The sequence below is a fragment of the Fragaria vesca genome, linkage group LG6 (assembly GCF_000184155.1).
Source record: "Fragaria vesca subsp. vesca linkage group LG6, FraVesHawaii_1.0, whole genome shotgun sequence".
Classification (NCBI taxonomy): domain Eukaryota; kingdom Viridiplantae; phylum Streptophyta; class Magnoliopsida; order Rosales; family Rosaceae; genus Fragaria; species Fragaria vesca.
The window spans coordinates 6302114-6328978 of NC_020496.1; the positions used below are offsets into that span (position 1 = coordinate 6302114).

General features: G+C 36.0%; 2 protein-coding genes across 3 annotated transcripts; both read left to right on the plus strand.

Moving 5' to 3' along the window:
* The first annotated feature begins 831 nt into the window (after positions 1–831).
* Positions 832–4604, plus strand: LOC101293029 (cytochrome P450 734A1-like). The gene is made up of 5 exons (XM_004305018.1): positions 832–1351; positions 2906–3132; positions 3247–3497; positions 3596–4001; positions 4179–4604. The coding sequence occupies exons 1-5, from the start codon at positions 1033–1035 to the stop codon at positions 4602–4604; spliced, it is 1629 nt and encodes a 542-aa protein (XP_004305066.1). The 5' UTR covers positions 832–1032.
* A 7041-nt stretch (positions 4605–11645) lies between these two features.
* On the plus strand, positions 11646–16061 carry LOC101296115 (uncharacterized transporter YBR287W-like). 2 transcript variants are annotated; one of them, XM_004302458.1, is made up of 11 exons: positions 11646–11779; positions 12201–12536; positions 12638–12717; positions 12800–12924; positions 13226–13341; positions 13506–13691; positions 14085–14159; positions 14272–14372; positions 14977–15029; positions 15194–15382; positions 15469–16061. In XM_004302458.1, exons 2-11 carry the CDS (start codon positions 12354–12356, stop codon positions 15588–15590), a joined length of 1230 nt encoding a protein of 409 aa, XP_004302506.1. In that variant the 5' UTR covers positions 11646–11779; positions 12201–12353; the 3' UTR covers positions 15591–16061. The 2 variants fall into 2 exon arrangements, with proteins under 2 accessions (XP_004302506.1, XP_004302505.1); XM_004302457.1 differs by lacking the exon at positions 11646–11779 and having other exon boundaries at positions 11975–12536; positions 13506–13727.
* The last annotated feature ends 10804 nt before the right edge of the window (positions 16062–26865 follow it).

Below are 26865 nucleotides of genomic sequence, written 5' to 3' on the forward strand. Positions count from 1 at the left end.
GTGGTTGGTTTAGGTGGTTAACTAACAATTTTGACGTCATGGGTTCAAATCTCATTGACATATGTAGGGTGTGTGAGTTATTTAATAAAAAGTTTTTAAAAATAAATAAATAAATAAATAAATACTGAACATTGTATCAGCTAGATGATTTAAAGCAAGTAGTCCAAGAAAATCATGACTATATAATTACTTGTAACATATTGTGTTCTTTTCCTTTTCTTCTAGTCAAAACCAGTTAGCTAGCGAACCCATTCATGTCTCATGGGAATTATTCGTCCGGACGAATATTTTAATTTTATGTGTTTTGTGACATATATTTGTCAAAACTTTTGTCGACTGATGAAGACAAAAATCCAAAAGAGAAAACCAACATGCATGTTCGAATCCAAGATTGTTTATTCTATCTAGCAAGCTTGGCAAGACTTTGATGTACAATGAAAGCTATATATATATACATATATATAATACGTAATTGTCATATCGTATGATTTGTGAAGTCGAATCAAAATGACTATTTTGAAGACATTGTTTTGATCGACATATTATTCAATTAAAAAAACAAAAATCTTTAAGAGATGAGCTTTGATTCTTATGATAGTCCCAGCAATAACACACGGTGACACGGGTTTAGTCCAAAGTTTCGATAGGTCGTATGGTTCATATATTTTGAATCGACAAAGATTGTATTTTGATTGGAAGAAAGACTTGTACTAGAAGATTATATGACTATGAGTAGCTAGGATGGGATGTGTACTAAGTTGGTAGAATTGATTGTAATATTGATACAATCATTTCGAGGCAATCATTTCCTAGGCCATATCTATGCAGGTTGACATGAACTATACCAACTCCATATTAATGTCATTCACCCAGATCCAGTCCTAGCTAGTTACTCCTTCACAGTCACAGTGAAAGTTGGGTGCACTGAGACGAGAATCCTCGCTACTTTATAAAGTTCTTCCCGAAGTTGAAGAAGCTAGCTACTTAGCTAGTACAATCTGTAAAGCTTCTTAATCTCTGAAACAAAGAGAGATGGAGGAGGGTCTAAAGCTAGCAGTACTAGTGTGTTGGTCAGTTTTTCTGCTTGGTGTATTGAGCTTGTTGATGAGATTTCTTAGACAGATGTGGCTGAAGCCTGCAAGGATACGATCGGTGCTTTCGAAACAAGGCATCCGAGGGCCACGGCCTTCTTTTCTGGTTGGGAACGTTCCGGAGATGCAAAAGATTCAATCCAACATTACCAGCATGATCACCCTGCAGAAACAACCATCTGATATTGATTGTCAACGAGTGCAGCACAATTGGGATTCCTCTGTGTTTCCCTACCTTCAGCAATGGGCACGCGAGTATGGTGTGTGTTCTTCTTCTTCTTTTTTAATTCTTTTTACTGTGTGATAAATTGGCCTAGCTTCCAGTAATTAGTGCATAACTGAATATGGATGATTATTAACTATAATTTAGTATTTCAGATCTTAATTAACCACATTTCTAGCTACTACTCGTGACATAGTACCATTTCATTCGGAAAATGATTCTAGGCTTTATTAAGGTCTAAGATTTTAGGTCTCAAATCTATGTGGCATGTCAAATCATTTAGACACATCACATATTACAAATCTTATACCATGTAATACTTAAGTATAAAGACCATCTTACCATTTGGTCCATTTCAAACAATGACTCTAATAAATTTCAGTTTTTCATTGAAAAATAAAACTATTTTAGCTTTCCTTCTTCTAAATATCTAATTAAATATAAAAAATATAACAACAAAATAACATTGTATTATATATTTATAATACATGTATATTATAAAAAAAAATACATGTATATTATATAAATAATCTGTATGTAAATCATTTAGAGAAATTATTTGTATATAAATTATTTTTTAGACGAATTATAGAAAATTTTGATGAATTATATCCGAATTATCTTATATTAGTATTTTCTTTTTGATGAATTATAATTACTTTTTGGACGAATTAGGGTTAGGGTTAGAGTTTATTTGACAAAACTAATTATTATTTAAAAAATAGTTAATCTTCATATTGATGTAAAAAATATTCCTTATATTATACATAATTAGTGGTTGCTATTAATATGTAATATTTGTTTCCATTACCTAATAAAGTACATTAATATCATTGATTCACCCCTTAAAATATAAAAGGAAATAAAAATGGTAAAATTGGTAATGCAATGTTTTGATTTGGTAAGATATATTATGTGGAATTGAAAAAATATATTTTTATTTACTTACATGGCATGACACATAGGATTAAAGCCATAAATTTTAGGCCTTATTAAGACCCTCTAGCACTACCTTTTCATTCTTTAGGTTTTTTTTTCCATCACTAATATAATATCGATTTTTCATTTTCAAAATTGAAACTATTGTTTTTAAGTTCTAAAAACCAATACGAACTGATATAGCGAATTTTTTGTGTATGTACTAATTAACTAACTTGACTGATCCAAGTTTTAGGATATCTTGATTGTGATTTGGTCCATAATATGAGTCGATCATATGATCATTAAAATTTTCAAACTATCATGGAAACGAGAATTAGATTACTTGTATAATTGGAGTCGAAATTTGTGTACACACGTACAGATGAATAAATCGATAAATTAATAAGGTATGATATATAGCTAGCTTGTTTTCATTCTAGATCAAAACCCCTTTTGGAGTCCTAGGAACAAAAATTCCTGGACTCATATGCCTTCTGATCGATTCTTTTGTCTATCTAACTATGAAATGATGACTACCCAGTCCCCAAGTCCTAAATTACTTAGAAAACTATGATAACAGCATGCATGTAACGGTAATTTACCACGGTTAATTAATTTAATTAACGACTATGCAGCTTTCTAAAAAATAAAAAAATTAACGACTATGCAGGTCCGGTATTCTTGTACTCCACTGGAGCCAAACAACACTTGTATGTGAGCGATCCTAAGTTGTTAAGGGAGCTGAAGCTGCACAACTCCTTAAACTTGTGCAGACCAACATATCTGAGTAAGCCACTAAAGCCATTGCTTGGTAACGGCCTTATTGTAGCTAACGGACATGAATGGGCTTACCAAAGGAAACTTATTGCTCCTGAATTCTTCCTCGACAAAGTTAAGGTATTCACAGAGTACGCTACATCAGATCGACTACCTGAATCGATCATTGTGATCCTTCAAATTAAGTTTTAAGCATACACGAGGTAAGTGAAATTTCATGACCAAAATGTGTAGGGCATGGTAGGTTTAATGGAGGAATCAACGATGGCACTACTGGAGACATGGGAGAGCCTAATACTAGAAAGCGAGTCAGGCGTTGCTGAGATAAGGATGGATCAGGATTTGAAGACACTCTCGGCAGATATAATATCAAGAGCTTGTTTTGGCAGTTCATATTCCCAGGGCAACCAGATTTTTGCAAAGATTGCTTTCTTGCAAGACGCTTTGTCCAAACCTAATATGCTCTTTGGATTTCTGAACTTCAGGTTTGTTACGTACGTACACGTACATTCTCTCTAGGTATCCTTCCTTTTTTTTTTCCCTTCTGAATTACTATTCTCTTTTATATATGTACATATTGCAGATTCTTTCGCACTGAGACTGACAAGAAGATAAGAAGCATGAACAAAGAGGTGGATGATATGTTACTCAAATTAGTGAATGATCGTCGGGCTCAAAGCAAGTTGGGTGGTGTTGAGAAGAAAGATCTATTAGAAATGATACTTGAAAGTGCTGCTAGAGATAATAGTCATAATACTGACATGCCTCATTATAGACATAAAACAGACCGTTTTATTCTGGACAATTGTAGAAATATCTACTTTGCAGGTTCTGAGACCACTGCTCTTACAGTTTCATGGACCTTGATGCTTCTTTCGTTGCACCCGGAATGGCAGGAACGTATTCGCGCAGAGATCGTTGAGGTTGGCGGAGATCATGAACTCTACCATTGCTTGCAAGACATGGATATAGTCCGCAAGTTCAAAACGGTATTACTTAAATTCTCGTCACCTTACTTTTCATTTTCTAGGTCGAAAACAATTCACAAAACGATGTGTACGTTAGTGCATCTTGCATGTTGGAGTTAAATGAGAAGTTTATTCTTATTCAATAAGATTTGATGAGCTTAACACTACTACTCTTACGCAAAATGTGTCATTATGCAGCTGACGATGGTGATTCTAGAGAGCCTCCGTCTTTATGGCCCAGGAGTCATAGCAGCAAGAGAAGCTCTAACCAACATGAAGTTGGGGGACCTTGATGTCCCGGAAGGCATCCACATGTGGGTTTACCATCCGGCATTGCATCGTGACACCGAAAATTGGGGTGCGGATGCTAATGAGTTTAAGCCGGAGAGGTTTGCAAATGGAGTGTCTGAATCGTGCAAGTATCCCCAAGCATACATGCCATTTGGTTTTGGGACTCGATTGTGCATAGGTCAGACATTTGCCATGCTACAACTGAAGATAGTACTCTCTCTGATTTTATCCAAGTTCTCATTCTCCCTTTCTCCAAACTATCGCCATTCTCCTGTTTATAAGATGTTACTGTTGCCTGAGCATGGGATAAGACTCATTGTGAGGCGTGTGTAGTGAGTTACCTAGCTAGCTGGCTTCCGATGTTGATATCAGTGAACCAATTAAGCATGCAACAGATTTCCGGCCTATTGAAATACTTCTATTTCAATTTGTGTAGGTAACTAACATTATATAACAGGTTTACTGGAGGTGGTTACTGGTTACTAACTTACTATTAGTAAATTGGGGTTTGGAATTTCAATATATAATGCATGCATCCATGTCTAGTGAATTGCCGTATTAGCAGTAGAAGACACCAGCATAAGCTCACGACAAGGCAATTGGGACAAGCACTAGCTTTTCCAGATAGAAGTGATTAGGTATTGATAGCATGGAACTGATGGAAAGAAGCTAGCGCGCCCTAGTCCCCAGTCAAATCCAAAAGGCTTTTTGCCTCCAAATCTGAAGCTGATAAAGGAAGCTTCATTTCCCTAATAGTTGCCTGACAGATTACGTTGTTACTGTCAGTGTCGTCACCAGAATCATTTGAGCTTTAGGGCCCTGAGCTTTAAGCAGGACACTGTACGAGTGTACGTCACTAGTTCATCCATATAGTGCAGAAAATGGTGGACTTTGTAAACTGACTAAACTCCTCCCTGGTAATTGAGAATAAGCTCAAAAGCCTTCACGCTCTTCTCCTTGTTAATTGGGGCTTAATTTGTTTCTCCATCCTTACTTTGGTTGATGCAGCAGAACTGATAACGTAACGATAACGTAACGTTGGAATCCACCAACAATAGACTTGAATTCATAAGTCTGGTTTTCTCAAATCCACGAGAGAATCTGAAATTCACCAGAAAAGTTGAAAGAATCTCAAGAGTACTTTATTAATAGAAAAGATGACGACTACAACTGATTAAGAGTCTTTATATAGGAAAATAAATCATAAGGCAACTAATAACCAAGCCTAAAGGCCCATGGATTACAAAGAAAACTAAATCAAAAACAAACTTAGAAAAAAAAAAATACTGAAACAAGTAATTGAATCTACGTTTTGAGGCCCTAAACGGACTCAAATGGCCGAAAAAACTCATACATTGAGCAAAACACCGTGTTTGACTCGTATCGCCGTTTCGCTTCCGGAAAGGTGTTATAATTAGCAATCGGACATCGAATGCCGAATCTGGAGCAAACCGGGTTTAGACTTGCAATAATAAATTTGTTCTTCAATCTTTAATGTCATCTGTTCTACATCAGTCTCCTCCACTTCAGTAGAACTCGATCTCGAGTTATTATCGCCATAAAGAGATACATCCTCATGCAACTCATATAAATCAGCTACATTGAAATAATTTGAAATCCCCATAGAAATCAATAGCATAAACATTATCATTAATCCTCTTAATTTAGTACCTTGAATGGACCATATTTCTTGGGCTTCAGCTTGTTGTATGTACCAACTGTGAACCTCATTTTCCTTAGAAAAATCATGACTGAGTCCCCTTCCTCAAACACCTTCACACGTCTGCGCTGTTTACAGCAGCCTTATACTTGGCGTTTGTCTTCTCTAACTTTGCTTTAACTTCTTCCTGAACAGTTTGAACTCCCTCAACCATTTTAACTGCAGCATCACTAACACCACGTCCCTTTGGTAATTTTGCTAAATCAACCACATGTCGTGGGCCAGAAGTATAAACCACTGTAAAAGGTGATTTACCAAGGGCACTATGCACAGAACTATTGTAAGCAAACTTAACCTGAGGCAAAGCAAGATCCCACTGTTTTTGGTTTATCTCCACATACACTTTTGATCATATTACCCAAACTCATGTTTGTAACCTCGATCTGACCATCAGTTTGGGAGTGAGCTGTAGTACTCCTCTTCAAGGTCGTCCCAAACTACTTCCACAGTGTAAGCCAAAAGTGACTCAAGAACTTTGTGTCACAGTCAGAAGTAATAGATTTAGGCACTCCATGCAAACAAACAACCTCACTGAAAAACAATTTGCCTATATTTGCAAGATCTGCAGTCTTCTTGCAAGGAATAAAGTGAGTCATCTTTGAAAATCTATCCACCACCACAAACACAAAATCCACCCCTCTTTGAGTTCGAGGTAAACCCCACACAAAATCCATAGAAAAATCCTGCCAAATATCATCAGGAACATCGAACATGTAAAGGCATGTAAAGACCAGTATTTTAGGACTGACCCTTTGATACCTGACAAATATATCACTTCCTGACAATATAGCTGACGTCTCTCTTCAATTGAGGCCAATAATAGCGCTCCTCCAAGCTTGCAATTGTCTTATCTTTTCCGAAGTGACCACTTAAACCTCCACCATGTAAATCACGAATTATTTTTTCTCTAAGAGAAGATATGGGAACACACAGTTTGTTACCTCGGAATAGCATTAATAAGAAACCCAACAACTGGTTGCTTCTTGCTAATACACTGCTCCCAAATCTGCTTAAAATCATCATCTGCCTCATATAATTCTTTCAAAAATTCAAAACCAGTTACCTCTTGGGATAGAGTAACCAACAAATCAGCTTGCCAGCTCAATGCATTTGCGACCTTGTTGAGAGTTCCAGATTTATGCTTGATCATAAAAGAGAATTTCTGCAAAAACATCACCCATCTGATATGCATCTTATTCACATGCTTCTGGCTGTTTAGGTACTTCAAGGCCTGATGATCAGTAAATAGAATGACAATTATAATACCTTTCCGGTGATAAACATTGAAGAACAAATTGATCGTTGCAAGTTCAAATCCGGTTTGCTTTAGATTTGGCATTCGTTGTCCGATTGCTAATTATAATATCTTACGAGTCAAACTTAGCTTGGCGCTTCACCCCGATGTATGGGCTTTTTCGGTCATTCGAGTTTGTTCAGAGTCTTAAAATGCAGATTTACTTGTTTTAGTATCTTTTTTCTAAGTTTTTTTTGGATTTGGTTTTCTTTGTAATTCATGGGCTTTTTTATTAAGGGAAAATGCCTTAATGCCCAAATATTTAAAAACTAAAGCCCATTCCAATGATAATAAGATTCTTGACCCTAATTAAATGAAAAAGAGACTTATTTGTGCCTAAATACACAAATCTTTATTAAATTCATAATAAAATAATATTTTATAGACATTTTTACCCTTGGTCCTTGTATATATGCTTAGAGAGAGAAAGTGTAAGAGAGAGAGAAAAGACTTTGCCGGCAGCTCATCGGATCTCCGGACACCGGCTGCCGGACTCCGGACTCCGGTCGCGGGACTCCGGTTACCGGACATCGGCCGCCGAACTCGGTTACTGACCCTCAGTAACTCGGTTACTCCGGCGACCGATCGCCGGAACTTGGTTACTGACCCATAATAACTCGGTTACTGACCCCAGAAATTCAGTTACTGACCCAATAAACTCAGTTACTGATCCTTAGTAACTTGGTTACTCCGGTGACGGATAGTCGGAACTCAGTTTCTGACCCGAGAAATTCAGTTACTGACAAAAAAAACTCAGTTATGGACCTCAGAAATTCAGTTACTAACCTAAAAAAACTCAGTTACTGACGCCCAGTAACTCAGTTACTGATCCCCAATAATCGACTTATTGGCTCTAAATGTTGTAGAAACTCAGTTTCTAACCCTTAAAAACTAACATTCAGACCCCAGAAACCTTGTTAATGCCCCCCAAATACATAAAAGCCCACCAACAAACATCATACTTCCATTTCATCTTCACCGTTGCCGACATTCAATATTCAACATAATATAACTACCACAATAATGATTCTTCTTAGTAATACAAGAAAAAAATGTCACAATAACCAATATGTTCAACATTCAACAAGTAAAATATACAAATCCAACCAAAATTCACAATAACAGAAAAAGCAAAAACAAGAGAAAAGTGGAGAGAGAGAGAGAGAGAGAGAATTCAAAGTTAGCGGAGCTTGGCGTACTCTTCGGCTTTGGAGGAAGGGAGGGAGCGGAGGGAGGTGGTGTTGGAAAGATCGACGCAGGCGTTCTAGAGGTGGTAACTAAGTTTCCAGATGACGAGCTTGAGATAGTTGGGGAACGGATCGGAGCGTGGTGGCTCAGTTGAGTCAAAGGCATGATCGAAGAAGAGTTGGACCACATGGCCTGCAAACGACGTCGTGCTATTAAGAGAGTTGGACCCGACTAACCTGTTTCTCAACTAAACAGCGTCGTCGGTGGATCGGCGGTTATATTATTGGCCAGAGGAGTCGATCGGCGGCGGGACAGCTTCATGGATCCAAGGAGATCTTTCTCCTTTTTCTCCTAGCGCAGATAGTTGAGGACCATAACGACGACGTAGATCCAGGCGAACTCTGTGGCCGGATCGGAGAAGAAGCAGAACGGCGGCGGAGCTTGAGAGAGAGAGAGAGAGAGAGAGATGAGATGGTTAATAATAGAGTTAAAGATATTTTAGTCTTTGTCTTAAGATTTGTGTAATTGGGCATAGTAAACAGATTTTCATTAGAATAGACAATTAGTTTATATAATTAGTATTAAATGGACATTTTCTCTTTTATTAATAAAACCCTTGAGATTTTCTTAACTTTTTTGGTGGATTCACGTTTAAGGGTATTAACACCACATCATGTATTAACGTTTTACTACATACGTACCCTTAAACTTTCTAAACTACCTTAATTCATAAAATACCATACCCATTCATTAATACACATCCTAATTTCATATAGGTTTCTACAGGTTGGGTTTAGAAACCTGACAGGAAAATTTTCTTCCCTCAGTCATGTTGAAAGCTCAATTGGCTACACCCTCTCACCTTGTTTAGATAGAGACTCCACTGATGGAGAAATAGGGCTAATGTTTATGTGGTACATCCCATGCTTTCGGTTGGGCAATAAAAAACCCACTCAAATTATTGGATCCGAAAAAAGATATTCCTAAAAGATGTTAGGTTCATTATATATCTTACTTGATCGCGTGCAATAATGGTGGGGAAGGACTAAATTTCAGGAGTTTTCCCCGTCCCTATTTTGGGATCAAAAACATGTTTAGTCAAGACAGACTCGATCAAAAGTCTACTCCATCGATCAGTGTCCAAATCTATTACGTGCTGCTAGAAGGTTAGCTGTTATATTACTAGAAAGGGGTAATTTACCTCTTTTCCTTTTCTCACACAAACCAAATAGAAACCTAGTCGACCTAATCCATTCTTCATCTCCCAAGTGTTCCAATACATATATAGCTAGCTGAAAAGGAAAGGAAATTATATAAACAAATAGAACAACCTAGAGTTCTTATAACTCATCGAAAAAAAAAAAACCTAGAGTTGTTATATTGCCATCCAAATCCAGGTTACGTATACATCAGCCACTATTTGTGTAGTCAGTTATTAGTGAATGACACAAGAAGAGTAGTGCATCCTACACATATGTATGATCGATATTATATATAGTCACTTTCGAGACAGATGTATATGTGACAATTCACATCGATCATCATTCCGTAAATATATATATGAACAAAGTATCCAGGCAAGCTAGCTCGTCCTTTATATATGTTTAATTGCTCTTTTGGATAAACCTAGTGTTCGAACATACTCATTACACTGTGCATGTCATCTTCAACATGGTGGCATCTAGCAAGTGCAGCTCGATCGCATCAGTAACTAATTACTTTGTTGAGGCGTCTCAACAACCATTCCATTCCCCAGCCAGCGATCTGTTTTTCACACTACTCTCTAAGTCTAGCTTCTCAAATCTCAAAGCCAACTAACTAACCTTCAAAGATAGGTTTATGCATGCAGCTCGCCGCGAGAATAACCTGATCGATGTTCTTATATCAAAGAAAACGAACAAGCCAGCTGACGATATATTGTTCTTCGATTTAAGCAGAAGCATTTATGTTTCTACAACAAAATCCTTCATTTCAAAGATATATATTTTTTGTTCATGCCTATTACCATCCAAATCCAGGGTACATCAGCAACTATATACTTGTCCAGTAATATATAGTGCAGGTTACATGCATGATCAATTCATTCAGTATTATATATAGTCCCATTGGAGATCGACAGTTGTGTATGTGTGACAGATGAACTGACATATCATCATTTAAAATAATTATATACACATCTAACAGTATTAAGTATATATGAACAAAATATGCTTTCTCTTTTGGATCCATCTATCTAGTGCTAATTAAGCAGCTAGCATCATGAATTCATGATATAATAAACCATAAGTATATTTGTTGAGCTAGAAGACTCTAGATAGATATATTGATGCCTCAAGTCCTCAACAACCATTCCACCTGTTCTACTATCAAAGACTAGAACAAGTGACAACCCTCTTTCTACCTTCCCATGCCAACAACCATTAAAAAAAAAAAACAATTTTTGTGCATCACTGATGACATTTCTATCAAAGAAAAGGAACACCCAATACAATATATTATATTTTGATATAAACATATGGGCGTTTATGTTTATTGAAACAAGATCGTTAAAGAGTTTCGTTTAGAGAGTTATGCCACTAAACCGATCAGTTTGAATCTTCTCATTTTATTTTTATTTTGTTGCAATCTTGATTGATCGAGAAGGCGCGGACGACCGACGAAGTTCCTACGTAATTCTATACGTTTCCACTTAAGGCACTAACATCAAATTTCAGGTTTAATTAATCGGTCCAGACATCTTAATTAAAACTTCAAAACACTAAACGTTGCCACGTCCATATACTCCACTGATCAGTCCCTCTCAAATATCAATTATTGCTCTACCCCAAAAGAGCCACAATATTAATTTATCCATTTCCTTTTTTTGGATAAATTTCCTCCTTAAATTTCCCCATCCTACGCGGTGAATAGTCTTCCCCCCATTTTTTACTTTTCCCCCAAAAGGGTAAAAAAGACAGCAAAACCCACACCACTTTGTACTCTTCCCAAAACAAGTCCATGTACAACACAAACAAACAGACCACCCCGTTCGCCCCCTTTGCGTCGAAGTTTCGTTTCGCACATGCTCTACGCTCCGGCGAGGGGCATAACACGCAATCTAAAAACCCAGGGCAGTTTCGACTTTTCAGTAACGCCGTTTATAAAGAGCGCGTTTGCGGGTCTCCGAATATCGAAGTAAAACCGAAGACTCTTACTTTTACTACACTGTTTCAAAAGAAAAGAGAAAAAAAAACAGAGTTTGAGAGGGAGGTGGGAAAGCGCCAACTAACAAGTCACAGAGAGAAGAGAAGGACGAAGAAGAAGTAGGTATGTAACTGTGAGACGACGCGGACGCTAAGCTATTACGTGTTTGTTTGTATTTGGGTTTCGGGCTTTTCGTCTCGGGTTTTCGGGTTTTTCTCTCAGCCGTACGTTTTTGCTTCATTGGTTTTGGTTTGTATATAAATATATCTGTTTTAATTTTCTGTTACTTTGTTTTGGGAATCTGTTGGGATTCCTGTAGGGGTTTGGTTGCTGCAAATTCTTGTTTGGATCTGCGGCAGCTAAACCACAAGGTAAAATTCATAATCTTGTTCTTACTTTGATTCGGTTTTACGTTAATGTCTAATCATTTCTTTTGTTTTTCTTATTCATTGATTGGTTATGATTATGATTCCAATTCCGTGCTTGTTGTAGAATTCTGTTTTTGATCATGATTAGGATTTGATTTTAGTTTTTAAATTTGCAGAATTCTGAAATAGGGAGAAATTGGTCGGGGAGTCCAATTTTGATTATAAGTGAGTAAATTTGGGAGATTTTTTTTTTTAGTCGAATTGAGCTGGTGGTGATCGAATGAGTGAAAATTTGTGAATTGGGAAATAGATTTGGTGAGGAATTTAAGATGGAGAGCATTTTGACAATGGTGGAGATGGGGAGTCAAGTAGGAAGCCAGTCGTTACTCAGTACAATCAAGATTGCAGTATTGCCAATAGCAAAGGTTTTTACGGTTTGTTCTTTGGGTCTTCTTATGGCTTCCAAGTATGTTAACATCTTGCCGGCTAATGGGAGGAAGCTCTTGAATGGGGTAAGGGCAAAATTCGACTACTCCTTTGTGTTTGGAATTGCGTTATGGTGTTGTGTTGTGCTGGATATTGAGTTAATTGCTTGCCTTTTTGTTTCTTGCAGCTGGTTTTCTCGCTTTTGCTTCCGTGCTTGATATTCTCCCAGCTCGGACAAGCTATCACCTGGGAGAAAATGCTCGAGTGGTAAGAGCTATTCGGATGTTTTTTTCGTGATTTGATAGGAAAATCTTGAGATTTGTATTCTGAGTACCCTATCCTTTTGCAGGTGGTTTATTCCTGCGAATGTAGTTCTTGGTAGTATATCAGGCTCAATTATAGGTTATATAACCGCATCCATTGTTCGTCCACCATACCCATACTTCAAGTTCACAATTGTACAGATTGGAATAGGTATGCTGTCTCACTCCCCTCCTGTATAAGTTTCAATAACATGAAGCTCGTATTGGTATTTTCCTAAAGTGGTGGGATGATTTAGAATTCAGATAATACGCTGAGTTTAATTTTTGCAATATAAATTAGTGGATGCATACAAACTGAATGTACTGTGGACAAATTAGATCATCAAGCTAGTTTCACAAGTATTGAGATTGGCCACTGTTGATCTTATGCATTTAGATGATACTGAGTAAGCTGTATTAATTGTGCTTGGGCTTAGTGCAAAGTAACTAAGCTTATTTTCAATAATGTGCAGGAAACATTGGGAATGTGCCACTTGTTCTGATTGCCGCTCTATGTAGAGACACATCCAACCCTTTCGGTGACACATGTAGTACAAATGGGACTGCCTATATTTCGTTTGGCCAGTGGGTAGGTTTTTGCATTTCACTCTTGATCACCAGAGTTTGTAACTGGAATCCAAGTTGCAGATTATGCAGTGATGCAACAGTAAATCATTTTGCAAACTATTTTAATCATTTAGGATAAAGTACTAAACATTTTGTATCATTGATGTCTTGACGGTGCATATATAGGTTGGTGCAATCATCCTTTACACTTACGTATTTCATATGTTGGCCCCTCCTCCAGAGGGTACCTTTGACATTGATGAGGAAACTCTCCCAATCAAGAGCCCTAGTGATGGAGACACGACTGGACAAGTTCCTTTGCTTACACATGACGAACAAGAAGAAGAGGAAGAGCAAAAACATGAAGAAGTTGTAGAAACCAACACAAATTCTTCAAAGAAATCTAAGGTAAGAATCACTTAAATCATATACATCTGATTTGTTTGATCCTATTTGTCTTGTCTATACATCTTCTCTTCCTGATGCAACTTGTATCCTTCAACTTTCCCTATTAAAAAATGAAAAATAATAATAATAATAATAATACTGTACTTTACCATGTTAGCAAGTAAGTTGTTGGGATAGCAATAGTTTGATAGAAATGATGGGTGGATTACAGTTTTGTAGAACTTTTGATCTGCTTTCATTTCCATTGTGAACAGTCATGCACTTAATTGTTGGGATTTTCCATAATTCAATGCTTTATATTGTCTGGTTGTGCTTGGTATATACTGTGCTAATTACATGGCATTAAATATGATGCAGATTATAGAGATCTTGATTTTTTTGTATGAGAAGTTGAACCTCAAACAACTTCTTCATCCCCCTATAATAGCTTCTGTAAGTTTGATTCTTTTGTTAAAATCATTTGACATCTGTTTGTATCATTGATTTTATGAGGCAAATACTTCAAAGCGGACCTTCAAAATTAATGTAATCGAATTTGGTGCAGGTCCTAGCCATGTTCCTTGGCGCAATACCATTCTTAAAAAAACAGATCTTTGAATCTGGCGGTCCACTTTTCTTCTTCACTGACAGCTGCACTATCCTTGGGTAAGCTCAATTGAATCTTATACTACAGTAGATGATAAATATAGTGTTTGTCTTCACTAGGAATGCTGCTGATTCCTCAGATTAAAATAAAGAATGCTAGTCTTAACATATGCTCATAAAGGTGTTCCAACTTAGAGGTTTGATTGTAATTTTGGTTGCTATAAGTGAAATTATAAAATGCCGTAGTACTGATATAGTGAAAACATGGAAATTTGACAATCACAATCTTGTAACATCTCTCTGTGGATCAATAGATTTGTAATTAAAAATTAGTTCCGTGGTTTTCCTCTCTGGGATTTTGGTCTTCACAGTGGCAGGATTGGAATATATGGAATTAAATGCATCCTTAACTGGCATTGCTTTGCTACTATTCTGTGGTTAATAAAGCCTCAACATTCAGGGGAGACATGGAAATGAGGATTGTCTTGATATCTGTCATCTGGTTGGGTTGGGGTTTATTTGTATGTTGTGCTGGACAAAGCATGTACAATTTTATGTTCCAAAGTAGCTGAATATGTATCTATTAGCACTTTTAGTTCCCTGTTAAGTTCATTTTCAATCTCTGCGGTATTCTGATATAATCTCACAAATTTGGTGACACCAGGGATGCCATGATTCCATGCATTCTTTTGGCATTAGGCGGCAACCTTATCAATGGTGAGTTGACATCCCTCCATCTTGTTTCTTGTAATTTGTTTGGGTTTGATTGTGCATGGAAAAATCAGTTATTGGTAGAGAAAGTTACTTTATCTTTAATATTCAACCAGTGTTCAATGGTCTGAGTTTAGATGATATCATTATAACATGTCTGTTCTTTGCAGGCCCAGGGAGTTCCAAACTTGGTTTTCGAACAACAGCCGCTATTATTTTTGCACGGTTGGTCTTGGTCCCCCCGGCAGGACTTGGGATTGTAACGTTGGCCGATAAGCTTGGTTTCCTTCCTGATGGTGATAAGATGTTTCGTTTTGTCCTACTGCTCCAGCACACAATGCCAACATCTGTTCTTGCTGGTACTTGATCTAAACTTACAGAGCTAAAAAGTTACACGACTCACGATTCTATATCTTTTACTCACGAATCATCCCTTTATTTGTAGGTGCTGTTGCAAATTTAAGAGGCTGTGGAAGGGAGGCCGCCGCTGTCTTGTTCTGGGTTCATATATTTGCGGTGTTTTCCATGGCTGGGTGGATTGTTCTTTACCTCAACATACTATTTTAAAAACATCTGAAATCGAAAGTGGTTGCTGGCGCCACACTTGCTCATCTCTCTCTGCCTTCTGCTATTGATTTTTTGGCCTATCAATGTTAATAGCTAATAGTACAAGTTAAGCTTGGAAATTCATTCATGTATTGGAAAAGAGGTGTCAAGCTGTTTCACCGTGAACTGAGAGGCGCACCGGTGAATGGTGTTGCAGGCAGCTGCCTTTGCATCCAAGAATATATAGGTCTGTAGAAGGTCAGTTGTCTTCTTCATTAGGAGGTGCCTGTAAATGTTTACCATCTCCAAGGATTAACAGGGTACGACTGTTAGCTATATTACTCCCTACACCTAGTTGTAAAGTGGAAGCAATTATTTATTATCTTAATAGGAGGTCTCCTGCCCCTTCTTCCTCTTATCGTTTTTGCATCTTGCTTGTCCCGTTTCCCTTCATTTTCGAACTAATATAGAAGCAGAAGCGGTTTTGTTCTCATGTAATTTCACAATCATGAAAGTAGGATTGATTGTGAAGTTCACTTCTGGTGTCTCTTACATCAATATTTACGTGTTAGGTGGATTGACCTCAGTCTTGAGGTTTTGGATTGAATCTCCCTTTCCAATGTTGCTGATTAGTAAAAGAAACAAAATACTTGTTAGGAGCTCAGACCAACACAATTTTTCTTTTTCTTTTTTCTTTTGAGAAGGCAGCATGGGAACAAACTAAGAAATATCAAACTTTTAGAAAACCAAAAGCATATTGGGAAATTGTAAAAGAAACAATTTTGTTTGAGATTTAGACATTATGAAATTAGGTATTACCAGATGGTGAGATTGTGAGACCAAAACATAGGTTGCCCATATGAAGCAGTCATACTGTGGAGAAAAAAAAATGCTCAAAAACTATCACAAGTCATGATGGTTTCTATCATGTTGCATCTAAGCCCTCTGCAAGGACGTTGCTAACAGTATCTTGGCCACTAAAAGTATCATAGCCAAGTGATTTCCTATCTACTTCATCACTAACAGCAGAACCAATCAACAAGGCATGAGTCTTGGCATCTGGCACCCAGCCATTTTCCAACATTATATCCAAAAACCGACTGGCGTTCATGTTTATAACCCTCGTTGCAGAGGCCATGAATTAGGATGTTGTAGGCTGTTGAATTTAGAACTTCACTATTGGTAATAAGTTTATGGATTGATGCTAAAAATGCTTGTAACCGAGAATGCTTGTCTATACAAGTTTTCTTTCTTTGGTATGCAGTAAAGGTTTCTGTATATATATATATATATAGGGATAAAGTTGGTATAATTAGGAAAAATCTTAAGCGGGAAATTATATAACTATATATGTGATGTGTCAAAATCTTTTATGAATTTCAAGTGATATATGTGTAACTGACTATATGTGTTATATTTTTTCACATAATGTGGGCGGAGTTGGTTCTCTAGACTGTTGCTGGTAACTAGTTACTGAGGTTAATTAGTTCTCCCACTATGTGATCCCTTCAGTACATATAGGTTTGTGGTTTGTCTTCACTATCTTCACAGTTTGCAGGAACTCTGCAATGTTTTCAACTGAGACTTGACCGGTCAATATACTCTGCTTGTATTCCATCTACTCCAGGTACTTCTGCAGCAGAGATATCTTCACAAGTTGAGCATGATTTGACTGAGATATATGAAATATTTTTGAGGAATTTTCATATACACCCAATTTTAAAGAGTGGTTTTAAATAAAACCCACCTAATATTCCTATTTAATAGACATCTAAAATGTATAAATTATGATAAAAATTATGTCATATTTTTTCTAAATTTTACACAATTGCCACCATTCAACTATAACATATTAATATAATAAATAAGCTTAATTGATGCTGTCTTAAATACCTTGATTATGAGTTTTTCTTCTAACACTAACATTTTTCCATCAATTTGCAAGAATCATGTAGTTTTCTTTATTTTTATGAAAAAATCTAGATTAAAGGAACTCATTCTCTAATCTATACATATTCTCTAATCTATACATAAGGTAAAATATAATATGAATAAGATATCTGATCTAAACCCTAAACTCTAAACCCTATACCCTAAACCCTAGACCCTATACCCTGAACCTATACCCTAACTCTATAACCTAAACCATATACCTTAACCCTATACCCTAAACCCAATTTTGGGTTTCTCTTTTTAGGTATATTATCATATCATGCCATACTTAATAGATACATTAGAAACATAAGTAGTAGAGTGTAAAATGTTCTCTCGATTAGGATGAGAAATGATATAATAATGTACCTAAAAAGAAGAAAAGTTAATCAAAGAACAAGAACGTGTACCTTACAATTAGCTATTTTTCGACTATGTAGAAAGACACCAAATGTGAGCTTAGGAATGAAAAGTATAATCCTATTACAAATAACATACTTCTGTATATAGCATATATATATATATACACTCAAGTTTGTAATAACAAGGTAAGAAATTAAAGAATGTAATTGATTATGACAAAGTTAACTCCAACTAAATTTTAGCTAGTATTTGAGTTTCAAATTGATGCTAAAATTGAGAAATATACTAAATTTAGCTTTCTACTGTCTAAAGGGCAAATTAGAGAAACTGAAAAATGAAGAAAACTATTAATTATAGAAATTTGCTTTATATGGTATGTTTGCTTATGTGGAGTGGGTGTAAAATAAAAGAAAAATATGTATGGGTTTATCTTAAAAGAGGTTTAGTATTTTGGGTTTTTATCTAATTTTCTCAATATTTTTTGAAATTCAAACCCTTCATTCTAACCGTCAAGAGGGTTTCAGACCAAAAAAAACAAGAACCGTCAAGAGGCTTTGGCCTCCCTATATAAGTTAGCTTCTGGCTGCCTTTTCTCCCATCCAAATTCCAAAGCCTAAGTAACAGCAAACTTTAGTTTTCCATGCCAAAGCACCAGTTAACTTGTCATCCTAGCTTAATACTCTATGTGCATAGAGCTTGATCTTAAGCTCCCTCATATGAGTATGGAGTGTTGAGCTATGATGCAAGTTACCTAGTGCTAATATGGCATGTTACTCGGCTCAGAATATCATTAGGAATTCTAGCTAGCTAGTAAATCAAACTTCCATTTCTTACAATTCATGCTACTGCACCTGCTAACTTGTAATCCTAACTTAATACTCCATTTGGATCAACTCTCAGTTGATTACGATTAATATGGAGTAATAAGTTAGGATTCTAGTTACCTGGTGCTCATAACAGCATGTATCTCTGGGCAAGTTCAAGAGCCAAGAGAATGTTTAATTTGCTTTACTTTTGTGTTAGAACTAGTGGCCTTTTCTGATTTTCAGAGATCAAATCAAATTTTGTTTGGTCAATTGGTCTCTAAATATCAGACTGTGGCCTCAATTCTACAGTTTACACATCAAGCACGTCATATGTCTGCAATTGAATTTGGGAAAACCCATAACTTCTGATTTTTTTTCCCCTTGGGATATGCCTGCAAGTCATAAGCCAACGCGAAAGGAAATGACCATCTAATGTTGGTAGAAGTAGTTCTTTTTCTACTGTCTAAGTTGAGTTTTACTTCATTTGAATATGAACTATGTGATGGGATTCATACTATGAGCATATCAGTTGCTAGTTTTCTACACAACAGAGGACCTGCAATGCATTGGTTTCATTTCAAACTCTTTTTTTTTTTTATTATATATTTTGAATGAAATTGGACAGTGTCACAGAATTGCATGATCACACTCTTGACTCTTCACCACTCAATTATCAGCCTAATAATTGATGTGTTAAAAGTGATTGATGGACTTTTAAGGGAAGAAATACTCTGTTCCATGTAACACCTGCAGTTCTACTGAGGAAAAGGCATGCCCGGACCTAAGATTTTGAGGCCTGAGTCGAAATTTTAAAACTGAACCCTTAAATTATAGTTTAATTCTAAATTTGTTAATTATATATATAAAGACATTTCAAAAACTGAAACTATGAACTCAAAATCTAATTATAGAACATCATATCCAAAATGTTCTGATGATTATATTTTAGAAATTCTATTTATATTATGAAACCTATTTTAAGCTCTCACCTTTTCTTTTTCCTTTTTTACAAAAAAAAAAACTTACCTTATTTTGTTTTGGGTACAATTTTGAGTAGAAATTAAATTAAATGTTAACACTAATTACGACAAGAACATGTTTGATCCCCTTGTTTTGGCCCCTTAATTACAGTCAGTACTATTATCTTTCTTTAATTGTGTTTAGAAGTGGAGCTGTGACATTAATTGTCACTTTTATTAATTATTTAACTATATTTGATCATAAAATGAGTTTTATTTATTCTTTTTCTTATGGGCCCTTAAGATCTTTGGGTCCTGAGTCGATGGGCTCCTATGACTCCTATCAAGTCCGGGCCTGGGAAAAGGTTCAATTTTGTGAAGTTGAGATGACATAGTATAGTGACTATAGTCAAGAAGATAATCAAATCACAGTTTAAAACTAAGATCACATAGGAAAATGGCTTTGGGCAGCACCAAATTTGCAGAAGGATTTCAGGTAAGTTTAGACTAGAGATTTGTAATTGGTTCATACTAGCTAATTTTCTTTTCTTAATCCTCTCTTGTAATACACATTATCCAAACACCTCTGTAAGGATGGTCAGCTTAGTGGATCACTAGACATATGGAAGCTGAGATCTAGCATATGAAAGTAACATGAGCTCTAGGTATATAAGCCAAGAGAGACTGAATAAACTAATTACGGATTTTTTTTTTTCTTTTGAGAAATGAATAATTCGTTGAGAAATTTTATTAACACATCCTTAATTACTAGATACACATTTCATACTTAATACATCACCTATTAACTTTTTTGTTTTAACATTTTACTAGATACACATACTCAAACTTCTTACAATACCCTCATTTAACATACACAATTTATTCGCTAAATACACAACCCATTCACTACACATTTTTTCTAGGAGTTCTCTTTTTCTAGATATGCTACTCAATTTATTCAAAAATAAAAAATAAAAAATCATATTTTTGAGATTTTTCTCAAAATGTTTCATATTTCCTCATACTGTTTCACCTCATTGACATATTCCTCGAAAGTTTTTATTTTTTCTCTAAAGACTTTCACCTTGTTAAGATCTTTCTTGAGGGATTTTCCTTTGTTAACATCTTATCTCATCAGTTTTTCTTGACAAATTTTCTTCTCAAGAAGTCTCTTACTCAAATTGATTTCAAGATTTCTTGAGCCTATCGAATCAAAACAAAACAAGACAATACATCACCAAAGTCTTTAACGGAACTTTCAGCATTAGAATGTTCAATCCTGTGTAAAACTAAAGTAACTGATTCTTAAGAACCATTGCATAATATTCATATGCGGTATCAAAATATAGGTACTCGATTAAAACTAAAAATTAAAAAGTGTTTGAAGTACAATAGTTAATACGAACGTCTTAAACGAGATATTTTATTTCAACTAAGTTTTTTTATTTTTGATATGAATGTCTTTTTTGGTAATTTTACGTACCCACAAAGTCTTATATAATTTATATAAAAAAAACAATGTGTATCTAGCATTTAGGGATGTGTTAATAAAATTTCTCTAATTCGTTAATCAAGAGATAAAACTAATTACACAGCCTGCAACTGCAAAACCGGTAAGATAGTAATAACAAAAAGCATGGATGTGCAATTCGATCAAACTAAAAAGAGCAAAAGGAAAGTAATAACTCGCTCGTCTATGGACCGAAAACCCGACATTCAAATATAAAAATGCAGCAATACAAACACATTAATGTATCCCATCCACCACACAACTGGCCAACTATTCATAAATGCTTAAATGAGGGAACCATTAATTTGGTTGCCGGGTTTCTTCTAGATGAACGACCACGTTTTTCTTCTTTTAGATATTGTATTGGTGTAGAAAACAAACTTTTCCTGTAAAAATATAGAGAATCATGTAGAACGCTGTGCATCACAAAACAAAACTTACGTAAATATTTCAGAGGTGAACCCTAACTAAGTCATTGTGTTTCTGGCATGAAAAAGACTGGAGAGTTGTTAAACACCAAGGCACTGCAAGCATTTAAGGTTGAAGCTTCGTCGAGCACAAAAGCTTACAAGTTTTCTGGTCCAACTTTATCCGTGAACCAGACAAACGATGCATCTTTCGGAGAATTTTGCCGTGATACAGTATCAACAATTTGGCATTACCACGGCGGATGCCTCGTCGGAAAGGTGGTCGATAGCAGCCTGCGGGTCATGGGAATCGATACGTTACGTGTTGTTGACGCATCCACATTCAATTTCACACCGGGGACCAATCGTCAGGCCACCCTTATGATGCTGGGCAGGTACGTACTTGTGTTTCCTTCACATAACCAACTGGTTTAATTCTGAGCTTATTTGCAATTTATACAAACAGCTGATATAGCTCTACATTATTTCCCTTCGATCAAATTTTCAGGTACATTGGTATTAAGATGTTGCAACAAAGATCTTCATAAGCGATGCAGTATGCAAAAAAAACCAAGCATACTAACTACTACATGTATAAATCCTTGAATAACTCTTTCGCAACTTAAATAAATGGAACTAATGTGTTCTGAATTCTCCAGTTGCGAAAGGCTGCTAGTGTGTGTTATCTTATACTAGCCTTCATGCCCGCGAGAAGGAATTCCGTCAAATTTTATGGGATTCAAAGACTTATGTTTAAAATCAGAAATCACACAACCAACTTTTGGCAGCAGAGCTTAGGTCCTTAACCGAAACCAAGAAACACAAAGGTTTAAGACAAGTTAAGTAGGTAAAGTGAGATTACTGACATTTAGATATGTCAACAGGGGAATTCTCAAATTAAAAGAGTAGCCTGGATAGGATTAGATAAAACAATGCTGACAAACTTTACTTTGATTCATCAAAGCAGATTCATTCACGGTAGCTATAGCTGTATTGATGGCTGGGTGATGATAAGTGAACAAATCTCCCCTCAATGTTGCTTTCTCTTAAGGTGCTTTTCATGGTCTTCAACAGAAGATTGGGCAGAAGAAAATGACCTGTAGTTGAATGTAAATATCAGTAACCAAAACACTGATCAAGAAACTCGAACAAAACTTATGCATTGGCTTACTGTACAAATATATAAGATTGTTAAGTAACAGCAGAACACCAAATGGTTAGCTACAAACCGGAATTCAATATTGTCTTGAGAAAGGTTGAATGGGTATATGCTATAACACGCATCGTTACTTTCAACAAAGAAAATAATCATGGTTTCAGAGGACATTCAGGGACAAATATATAAAATTTTACAAAATGAGGTCTCACAAACAGTGACATTCAAGTTATAGATAAATGTTTCACAAAATAAAATAAAAAATTATAGAGATATGTTAACAGTGAGAAGATTACAAATGGAAAAACAAATAATTCAGCGTTAGCAATATAGACGGGAAACAATCACTTTTTATAATGGGTATTAAAATGAAAGCATGTACATAATAAGTGGATCTAAACTCTTGCACTCAACACAAAAACAATTTTCTATAAATAGAAGTCATGAACATGATAGAAATACGAAGACATATATGAACAGGATAGTGATTGTATGTGGATATGATCACTATCAGGAAATATTAAATATATACCAATTCCTATAACATATATATGAAAGCCATAAAGATGAGGTTAGAACCAACATATACCAATTGAGCCAAAAACACAGAAAATGGAGGTTTACCGATTCCAGTGAGCAAAGTAGTGAAAATGAAATCATTACCTGACCTTCAAAATCGGATTTGCAAAACTTTCATGCTCAGGTACTGAAGAGTAAGCCTCACCTAAAAAACCAACATGCATCCACTGATAACCATGAAGCCCAGAAAGCAAGCAATACCCAGATGAGAAATGGATAGAAATACGAAGAATATGAGAGAAACAGTACCTGCTTCTTCTTTTTCAGAGACTCTTCTAACTTTGAAATTTTATCGGTGCAAGCCTTTTCATGCTCTGATATCATAGTTCTTTCTCTCTTTCCTATTACCAGCCCCTCACAACATTAGAGTAAATATACTTCACTATACAGTATCTTCTCTATATATTAAGCGAAGAGGGTTAATATATATTAGAGTAAATATACTTCACTAACAGTATAAACAGTAAGCGAAGTTGTGTTTCTTACTCAGTTGCTCTTGCTCATATCGAGTGAATAGCCTTTCCTTTTCTTGTTCAAAGTTTTAAATGATACCTGTCAAATGAAATGAACAGAAAACATCCTCTTAACACAATTGTAATGAACCATATCCTTTTCAGATAACAACACCGATTTGCCTGATGCCACCTACACAATATGATACAACAGAAACACTTTATGTGGAAATAGAATAACAATGTTTGATGGAATTTGATAATTTGATACTCTTAATTCTTACTCACTAACATAACTATATGAATACATAAACTACAAATCACTATCAAATCGAACATCACAATCCACAAAAACAATAGCATTGCGAATTTCACTTGTCAATTAACACATCATGTTTTCCATCCCAAGAAATCCCGACCTGAATTCATAAATTTATAAAAACAAAGTCGAATTGCAATTTCGGATTAAGGTGTAAAGCGTAGGGAGAAGGAGGTCTTACTTGTCCTCGATGGCTAGGTAGTAGAGGCGGCACCGGGAGCCGACGACCTGGATAGACTGCTGGGGATCGTCGCGGCGTTGAGCTCGTTTGCGAGTGGCATCCATCATGTGGACTTTCCTCTCCGACCTCCAAGCCTCATGCCACATCTTTTCATCTTTCTTCTTCTCCGACTCGACCCTTTTTTTCACTGCCTTTGTGTGTGTGATTAGGAAGAAGAAGCTCGTCAATCATCAACTATCAAGACAACATAAAAGGGCAAAGTTGAAATAAAGACACTAAATGAACCTAGCTACCAAGTACAGGCACCCAATTTTGATATCTTTGATTTTGCTGGAATTGTAGCATATCTCTGTCCATGAATACCAACCTGACACCTTCAAGGCTGAAGCTTTGAGTGGAAATTAAGTTTAAGCTTTGAGATTATAGTTTAAACATCCCTCCTCAATTCTTATTCATCATTAAGCTTTGGTGTGTGCCACTTTATATAATCTCCACCCTCTTATTCTTTCACTACATCTTTTCCACCCTTTGCTATCTCCTTGTCTGTGGTCAAGACCCAAACTCGCTCTCAATTTTGAAAGTCCTCTCCTTTCTACGAGCTGCTAGCTTTTGAGTATCTACCATTACTCAAGTTCTGCAGAAGATCGCAGTACTTTCACTTAACACTTTGCAGCCTAACAACACCAAGGAAACAGTGAAAAACTAAGCCTACACGTAAACTTTTCTCCCCACCTATAACTCAAACATTCATCGACCTGCAAATACAAAGATTTAAGATGTGAAAAGGGAAAACACTTCAAATAAATCCTCTAAGATCATAACAAACATACGAAATTCATACAAGGAAATTGTATTTGGTCCATACTATTTTTCTTTTATTTTTACCCTTTAGTTTTAATCTTCTCTTGTAACAAACACAAACCAAGTACAGATTCTCAGCTGCTTATAGACTTATAGTGGTCCATATATGTATAGAGAGAATCATATCAGGCTTCAGAACTTCTGAACCCTAGCTACCAAGTACAGGGCATCCCAATATTGATAACTTTGACTGGACAGTTTGAACTTCAAGGCTAAAATTGCTGTATATCTCTGTCCATAAAGTACCTAGCCCTTGCTGACACCTTCTTCACTGCTCAAGCCTTGACTCAAAGGTTTGAGCTTTGAGTTTAAATTTCTAAAATCCCTCCTCATTTATCATCAAGCCTTGAGCTTTACAGCCATTGCAAGATCGAATTCATGAACACTTCGATACTCTATGGTAGAAACTTATATTGAAGTACCAAACTGAAGTGACTGTGATTTTAGAGCTCCCTATTAATAAGCAGAATGTAGAGTTTGAAGTTTGAACCTTCTTATTTTGCCTAGTTTTTTGTTTTTTTGTTTTGTTTTTTTTATCGAGATAATTGGTAATGAAAAGATAAAACATGAACACAGGCCCTAGGGTATGGCCTGATCATGACAAGATCAACTAAGGTAGTTCCACAAATGATCCATGAAACTCCATTTACAAAACAGAAGAACCAAGTGACTTGAGTATTACACAACATAATGTAATAACAGTAAAAACATAGGTGGTAGCCATGGCACATGCCAAAAATCAAGGACTAAATCCACCGATAACATCTGGGTGGGTTGATTCCATCCTAATGATCCTATCCAATGTGTTTTGCACCAATTGGCTAGTTTTGCAGCATTGTAGAGTCTGATTAATGTGTAGGGACCTCTGGTTCCTCTCAAATTATTGATCTTTTTAGCTAGCCCTCTGTGTATGGATTCTCCTTTGTTTTCTGCAAAATGCTGGTTCTCAAGTTAAGAACAAGTTTTGTGACTTTTACTTTATACCAAATGTTACATTCACCACTAGCAAAAGACTAGTGCAGTACGAGTTGTATAATATCTCTAATTTTCGGAATTCTGATGAAAAATGTCTTTCCCTCGAGTTCTTGAGACCTGATGAAGAGTAATAATTGACAATAATCATTCACCAACACACGAACCAGTTGTAACAACTTCAACCAACAATCTCAAAAGGGAAAGATAGCTACTAAAGTCAATTAATTGTATCCACACACCCCAATGACTTCTTCAGTTATTAGGAGCTTTATGTTCTATGGGGTTATAACAGCACTTGGCTTTTCCTATATATAACAGGAGTTTCCAAAGCAGTTCCCTTGCTACGTTATTGAGTGTTGACAAATGACAATGGGATTTGATCTTCTTTTACTTCTAAGTTAGAGAGGAAGTATTGTTCTTTTGGTTGTGGGCAAATTGGCGTTGAGGAACAGCGTTTCACCATCATTGGATTCAGCTTCTACGGGGATGGTGGAGTTCAGAACTAAAAAAGTTCAGTTGTGAGGACTGAAATCGAGTTTATTTCTTCCCATCTAGTTGTTATACTACCCCTGAAACTTTCCTGAAAGACTTTCTGATAAGTTGTTTTCCAGAGGAAATGCTAAATGTGACCTGGAGGCTGGAGCAACGTGTAAGCTTCACAGATTAGGTATGAATGGTAAGAAATCATCGAGATGATGACATTTTTTTCAGTCAGTTTAAGGTCTATATTTTAGTACTGTAATTGTGTGATGAAACTCATAAATGAAAATACAGTTGAGTGTTACCTCAGTGTGCC

Bases quoted from the DNA above. Each gene is read 5' to 3' on its own strand.
- LOC101293029 (XM_004305018.1), top strand. From the start codon at position 1,033: ATGGAGGAGGGTCTAAAGCTAGCAGTACTAGTGTGTTGGTCAGTTTTT. The intron at 3,133-3,246 runs GTATTCACAGAG...CAAAATGTGTAG, and splicing joins TCTTCCTCGACAAAGTTAAG to GGCATGGTAGGTTTAATGGA. The intron at 3,498-3,595 runs GTTTGTTACGTA...TACATATTGCAG, and splicing joins TTTGGATTTCTGAACTTCAG to ATTCTTTCGCACTGAGACTG.
- LOC101296115 (XM_004302457.1), top strand. From the start codon at position 12,354: ATGGAGAGCATTTTGACAATGGTGGAGATGGGGAGTCAAGTAGGAAGC. The intron at 13,342-13,505 runs GTAGGTTTTTGC...GTGCATATATAG, and splicing joins ATATTTCGTTTGGCCAGTGG to GTTGGTGCAATCATCCTTTA. The intron at 14,160-14,271 runs GTAAGTTTGATT...AATTTGGTGCAG, and splicing joins ATCCCCCTATAATAGCTTCT to GTCCTAGCCATGTTCCTTGG.